The sequence below is a fragment of the Miscanthus floridulus genome, chromosome 6 (assembly GCF_019320115.1).
Source record: "Miscanthus floridulus cultivar M001 chromosome 6, ASM1932011v1, whole genome shotgun sequence".
NCBI classification, from domain to species: Eukaryota; Viridiplantae; Streptophyta; class Magnoliopsida; order Poales; family Poaceae; genus Miscanthus; species Miscanthus floridulus.
The window spans coordinates 81,413,181-81,420,784 of NC_089585.1; the positions used below are offsets into that span (position 1 = coordinate 81,413,181).

General features: G+C 47.5%; 1 protein-coding gene across 1 annotated transcript; it reads left to right on the forward strand.

Annotated features, from left to right (window-relative positions):
- The first annotated feature begins 3,692 nt into the window (after positions 1-3,692).
- On the forward strand, positions 3,693-6,733 carry LOC136458477 (bidirectional sugar transporter SWEET6a-like). Its single transcript, XM_066458418.1, has 6 exons — positions 3,693-3,850; positions 3,993-4,029; positions 4,153-4,369; positions 4,479-4,640; positions 6,021-6,140; positions 6,262-6,733. Exons 1-6 carry the CDS (start codon positions 3,808-3,810, stop codon positions 6,415-6,417), a joined length of 735 nt encoding a protein of 244 aa, XP_066314515.1. The 5' UTR covers positions 3,693-3,807; the 3' UTR covers positions 6,418-6,733.
- The last annotated feature ends 871 nt before the right edge of the window (positions 6,734-7,604 follow it).

Sequence of the window (7,604 nt, forward strand, 5' to 3'; positions counted from 1 at the left end):
TTGTGTCAATTACTTATACATTTCTAAGTTCATGTTTCATTATATATTGAAATTCTAATCCATTCACTTTTTTCTAGGATGGAGCAATTCCACCTACTCGACCCGACGTACGAGGCGACCCACCGAGGACGTCTCATAGCGCTGGGTAGGTAATAATCTTTAAGTTTTGTTCAAAATTTGGTGAGCGTACATGTGTTCATGAAGTAACAGGAGACTATGTTTTATTCGATGCAGGACCTTCCGCTCCTTCATCCTAGAACCCACAATGGGTTCTTGGACATGCGGTACGACGACAGGTACACTCCTTTCCTGCAAAGAGCTGGCCTGGATGTCATCTCTTTTCAGGTCTATCATGGGTTGCCCAAGTTCAACTCAGTGGTCATAACTGTGTTGGTTGACAGGTATTAAATTGAATCATTGCCTCCATTCATGGCTATTTGTTCATGCGATTGACTTTTTGACAAGTAATCTTGCTTTGTCTTTAATATAGGTGGTAGCCGAAGACTCACAGCTTCCACCTACCTTTTGGGGAGATGACAGTCACGCTCTAGGACTGTCAGAAGATGCTAGGCCTAAGGATTCACGGCAACCTAGTCACCGGGTAGTGCAGGTTAGAGGGCTAGAGAGCACGAGTGGAGGCCTTCCTTGGGCGTGAGCTTGGCGAGCAAGGGGCTCGCACTTCTGGAGTTCCCATCTCCTGACTACGAGAAGAGTTCGCACAGTGCCCCGAGGAGGCAGATGAGGAGACAGTTGGGTACTATTGCAGGGCGTGGATCCTACACCTATTTGCCTGTGTTCTCTTCCCCGATGCCACGGGTGACAATGCGTCCTGGATGTGGATCCACTGCCTCAGTGACTGGGATGAGGCGGGTCACTACAACTAGGGCTCTGCAGTCTTGTGTTTTCTATACTAGCAGCTGTGCGAGGGGTGTCGTCGGTCTTCGTCCAACCCATCACTTGGTGGATGCGTGTACCTATTACAGCTGTGGATATGGGCCCGTCTTCCAGTTGGCCGTCCAGAGGTTCTGGCTCGTCGTGAGTGGTTCCAAGGTCAGCCTCCAAGTCGACAGCCGACGTGGGCGTACCTTTGGGACCAGGTCAGGGTTCCGTACGCGAGGTTAGACTAGGCATACATTGAGTTCATGAACGAGCTAGACACGCTGACGGTGTCTAGCGTAAGTAAATTTTATTTTCTATGCTGCTTTGAAAATGATTAGTATACAATCTAACATCCTTTTTGGACATGTTGCAGGTGGAGTGGGAGCCGTACTGTGGAGAGGGCGCACTTCCTTTTCAGTTGAGCAACGTTTGTGGGTTTGACGACGACTTCTATAGGATGAGGTGCCCTCTAATATGCTTCTATGCTGTCGAATTTCACCTGCCAAATAGGGTTGCACGTCAATTTGGAGTGAGACAACTTTGGCCTACGACTCTGTTCTCGACGGGCGTTGACTTACACAAGTAAGTGTTTTGATATTTCAAATGTTTCATGATGGTTCATTTCTATTAATATGGTTACATGTACATGAATTCAAGTAACGATGACATACGTGCAGGTTGGATCGTCAGAAGAACAAGAAAATTTTTGAAACACTCACTGCCACATAATGCAACAACATGCTCGTTCAAGACCTGCATCTGTACTCTTGTCTCCTCCCTTGCCTCATTCCTTGCCCTCTCCTCCTCTAATGTCATTCGTCTCTCCAATCCCCATTTGTTAAGCCCAACATCGATCGGGTTACAAATATCGCGCTGTCTGGCAAACTCACGCATCTTTTCTTTGTGATGTTTAACGAATAGGTTGACGTGGTTAGGTCCATATCCCCTCTTCCGTGCAATTACTTGCCTCTTCTTCAGTTCATCCAAGAACTTAGCTTGACCATCATAACATTCCCACCTGCATTTCCTAGTGCTCTGTTCAAACGGAAAATTCTATCATATATGTCTTAGCAAAAGAAACAAAATACGATTTCATGTTTACCACAAAAATAACCAACCTCATCATACTCAACCATATGGCCACAATAATGGCCTATTCCAAGTTCCGAAGGGACTAGGTCATAGTTGGATTTAACACCACATTCGCACATGACAGGAGATGCTTTGTAAATTACCCTTTCTTTCTTCTTTTTCTTAACCTTTCGCGGTTCTTCCGGCCATTGGTTTTTAGGACCATACAACCACTCCTTGAAACGACACTTTGCCATTGAAAACACCTAAATAAGGAGACATTAGTACATGAACACATATAGCTCAACATTTTAACACATACACACTTACTTCATGCTTGTTTGGACACATAAACTCCAACGTATTCTCAGGGTTTATCACAACTCGATCTCCACAATCGCACAGAGGAGGTTCCTCGAGTCGTCTAACTACGGCTAGGTGCTTCTCCTTAGTCGTCATTGGTGGAGGGTTAGGGGGGGTGAAACCCACCGCTTGAAGTGCTCACGTGGATGTCTCCCTCTAAACCAATCATCGAAAAGGAGGTATCTAGAATCAAACTTGTGTGCACCGTCGATCCACTGAAAAAAAACACCTCTCATGATCCTGTGCAACGAGATTCCAATATAATATTAGTAGCATACTTACATAAATAAAGAAAAAGGATAGTGAAAACAATTTCTTACATTAAAATGATTGCATGTGTAGAAGCAACGCGCCGCTGTGTCCGGATGTTTCGATTAAAAAATATGGGCCAGGAAACCACAGTCATAGTTAGGGACAAGAAGGTCGGGAGGGACGGGGGCATCTTTGCTAGACGCGTCGGGGTATAATTCTCGAGGACGACCTCGTTTTTGCCAAAACTCCTCCCGAAACATTTCTTGTATCTAACAAAACGAATGTAATTTAACAAACATAAATCAAAACATCACAAATAAATATCAATGAGAACCATAACTACAATACAACCAATTTTGTTTTAAGAACCCAAAGCAGTTAACATTAAACCATAAACTTAGGGTTTCTCATTTGATGCACAACAATGAACCTATAACATAACTACATGCGTCTAGGTTTGCTAGCTTTTCACGCCTTGGCATTATCCTACAATTGTATAATACATATATTGATGGATACAATGAAACCCTAAGTGATGACGATTATTACGTTCAAAAATCCAACTAATACATACCGAATCGATGCGAAAAAAATTAGGAGGGGAGCAAGGATACCTTGCTCTCGAAGATCTACGGATCAAATCAAAGTTTTCAAGGTCCAATAGCGGATTCGTGAGGTAGGGTGAAGTGGGAAGAGAAAAAAACCCGAAAGGGAGGAGAAAGAAGATGAAGAACGCTCGGGCAGGAAGGTTGGCCGGGGTTAAATGGCAGTGAGCTCGACGCCAGAGTGACTGGCGCCGAGATTACTGCCATGTCATCTCTCGTGCCTAGGAGCTCAGCGCCAGAGACGCTGATGATGAGACGTGTTAGCTCAGCGTCAGCATCAATGGCGCCGAGCTAAGAGTCTATTTTCTAAAAGAATTCGTCGGGGGGTTTATTCGTGAGAAACTAAAAAAAAAAGACCAAAATATAAAAAATTCGGCCAGCGCGAGCGCCGCGACCAGGGACTCGTGGTCCGCTGCGGCGCGGCGGCCCTGGCCAGCCAGCCCCGCCCCGCCACGCCCCGGACCCGCCTCACGCCTATAAAGTGCGGGCGGTACGCTTGCCCCGAGAGCCGCAACCACCTTCCCAAATCCCAGTGGTCGCCTCTCGTCGTCTAGCCCCGGCCCCCATTCCGAAAGCCCCGCCCGCAGCTCGCGCATCTCATCAGCCGCGCGCCACCACCCACCCCCGGCGACCGAAGATGATCTCCCCGGACGCAGCCCGCAACGTCGTCGGCATCATCGGTACGTTGTTGGCTCGTTCGATCGGCGCCGCCTGGAACTCACTCACTCTGGATCGGGCTGTTGGGGTTTTGGTTGGTTGGATTTCGCTGGGTCTCGGCCTCTCGGGTGCTCACGCGTGGTTAATTTCTCGCTTTGGTTGCAGGCAATGTCATCTCCTTCGGCCTCTTCCTCTCCCCAGCGTAAGCACACTCATCGATCTCTCCGCGTTCAGCTTGGTGGTTTTGATTTGGTTAGGGTTTTGTTCGTACTGACGGAGAGGCGCCGCCGCCGCCGCCTGCATTTGTGTTCGGGTGCCTGTACAGGCCGACGTTCTGGCGGATCTGGAAGGCCAGGGACGTGGAGGAGTTCAAGCCGGACCCCTACCTGGCGACGCTGCTCAACTGCATGCTGTGGGTGTTCTACGGCATCCCCGTCGTGCACCCCAACAGCATCCTCGTCGTCACCATCAACGGCATCGGGCTCGTCATCGAGGCCATCTACCTCACCATCTTCTTCATCTACTCCGACGGCAAGAAGCGCGTGAGTGCCATGGCCCTGCTGTTTTGTTCCCCCTCGACCTCGATCTCTGATCTCTGCTGGTGGTGTGGTTTTGAGCTTGATCCCTCTGTGCCTTAATTCTCGCTTGCAGAAGAAGGCGTTCGCAATCCTGGCCGTGGAGATTCTGTTCGTAGTCGCCGTGGTGCTCGGTGTGATCCTGGGCGCGCACACCCACGAGAAGCGCTCCATGATCGTCGGCATCCTCTGCGTCATCTTCGGCTCGGTGATGTACGCCTCCCCACTCACCATCATGGTACGTGATCCATCATCTATCCGGTCCTCCCTCCCTTTTGCTGTGCGGCGCAGTGGTATATGGGTTTGAATCCGATGCGACTGCCTGATTTTACTGCTTAATTGCGTGGATAATGTTTGCTGTCGTGGAGGAGATCAGCTTGCCATAATTAGGCAAGCATTTATCTGCATGGGTTTAATTTTGGGACCCACATGTCGGTGGATGGTTGTGATAATTTTTAATCGTTACTAATCTAGATATAGAAGTTACTAGTTCTGACACTATTGTGGGGAGAGACCGAGGCGTTTATCTGGTAGGTATGCATAGTCACTGACTGGTGGGCTGGGGAAGTATTTGGTGGATTGCCACTGACTGATGGGCTGGGGAAGGATTTGGTGGACCTACTTGCCAGTGAAATTAATTACCTTTGCCGGCTGTTGATTGGTGCTATGTGCTCAGGTGTTTCACTGTTCATATTTTGAACTTCTGGAACATGCGAGAGGATTAGACATCTTCTACAGGTCATGTGTACATGCTAACTTATTAGCTTTAATTGATTGCTAACTGGTCAAGATTTCCAATCACCTTTTAGAACTTGTTGCACGATCTGGATCTGTTACGGATTTTGCGGCCTTGTATTGGATGACAACAGATAGGAAAGCCAATTTCGTTAGTAGTCTTTAAAAGTTGTATTGAATTTCCACGTTAGAGTCTAAATCATCAGTCAAATATTTGCTCCTGGTACAAAACAACGTGCCCCTGCTTACTCAAATTGTCTTTGTATAATTCCTGTCCCTGCTGGACACCTTGATCTTTGAGTACATGATGTTTTCCTCCTTTATTTCCGTAAAACTTGACTAGTTAGCTACGTCCCATGGTAGAGGGTGTTGTTTCTTTACTGTGCATTGGATTAGCAAACCCAAACCAAACTTGTCCAGTTGCGCTCACCAAACTCGCGTGATGCCAAGTTGACGGGTCTGGAACGCAAGGCAATCTGTTGGTTCGACGGCGGGTTATACCTTTTATCACAAACGTATGCCCGGTTAGTTGTTCAATCTTGTGGCAATTTTCGGTGTGATAGATTTGGAATATATTGCTCCTGGATGGAGCGAGTACAGGTGTCCCATTTACCGGTCTGTGCTATTCCCTTTTTCGTTGCATGCCCTCCATCTTTAGTGAAAGCCGTGACGTTGAAGATGAAAGGGAAGGTACAGTGGGAAAGTACAGTGTAGTCCACTATGCTGTTGTGCCGGTACCTTGTCCTCTACTATGGTCGTGTGGTTTAGAGTTGTGCTATTTGTTTCGCACTCCGATTTGAATCATAGTGAAATGTTTCTGTCGTTGAATGGATCTAGCTATTTGGCGGTCGGATGTGAACTGTGATCTTTCTTTTTTGTGCAGGGTAAAGTGATCAAGACGAAGAGCGTTGAGTACATGCCCTTCCTCCTGTCGCTGGTGAACTTCCTCAACGGCTGCTGTTGGACGGCCTACGCGCTCATCCGCTTCGACCTCTACGTCACGGTCAGTATCAATCGCCCATGAATTGCATGCATCCCTGTCCGCTCATGTGAACAAAAAGCGTTACAACAGCCTCCAGGTTGAGTAAATCTCAGTTATTAAAATACCTGTACCTGCAATGCAGATTCCCAACGCCCTGGGCGCCTTCTTCGGCCTCATCCAGCTGATGCTCTACTTTTGGTACTACAAGTCGACACCTAAGAAGGAGAAGAACGTGGAGCTGCCCACCGTCTCCAGGAACGTCGGTGGCGGCAACGTCACCGTCAGCGTCGAGCGATAGACGACGTAGCTGCACCGGTAGCGCCGCCGCCCGTCGAGAAAGAACTCGACGAGACGTACTTTACCCACAAGTATTGCCCTTAAGTGAGTGCTAGCTAGCTAGTTTTGCCCGGTGTGTCGTGTCAAGAACAATTAATTTGTCCATCCATGTGCCTGATTGCTACCTCTCATCCCTTCCTGCATTGCTAATTTTGGATCGCCCATATTTCGTGTGGAGACTGACCGGAGACTTGCCAGAGCTGGCCGAAAGGAACAACCATGTCTGTTTGGTGTTGGCGATGCAGTTCGGGTCAATTTGAATGACCTATTGTGTTGGCGATGCAGTTCTGTTGGTGTTGGCGATGTAGTTCTGGTCAATTTGAATGAGTAGACTTATCTTTCCAAGAAGATGGTCAATTTGGATTGATCAACTTACCTCGCAAAGAAGTGAGTCATCCCAATATGACAGGACACGTTGTTGGAGGAAAAAAAAATCAATCTAGCTAGGTACAATTGCGGGCGAGGAAGACCTGTCGCTACTGAAAGAGAGATATGAGGCAATATGGGACGTTGGGTCTCGATAGAAAATGACTGGTGCAGCGGAGCCAATGTGCTTGGCTCCCCACTTGCGTGCACTACTACAATCGTGCAAGTGCCACGTTCTTATATCTGCCATACGCCCACTCATTACCCATGCCGACAGTTGATTATTTAGTTGATACTTGAATGCAGTTATTCTTTCCCATAGTGCAGAACGTTTCTTGAAAAGGATCAGACGACGAAAAATTCAGAGTAAACTTTTCGATGAATACTCCATATATGAGAGTAACAGCGCTGCAGGTTCAAACTAAATACACCGATCGAGTTACACAAGACGCATACATGGTGTGTGCAGCTACTCATACTCGAAAGCTCATACTCAAAAGCATTGTCCGAAAGCTCATACTCAAAAGCATTGTCCGATCAGTAGTTACACAAGGCGCACACACGGTGTGTGCAGCTACTTCATACTGAAAAGACAAAAACAGCATTGTCTCTTGATAACGTACACAAGTTCTTCAACAAAAGCAAAGCAAAGCTCACATGCATGATACTGGTAGGTATAACACACCAATCTGATGTTGGAACGCAAAATTGGCTCAATCTTGCACGGACATTGCCCAAGAAAAGGAAACGGAGTCTTGCACGGCTCATAGAGAATCTAGCTAC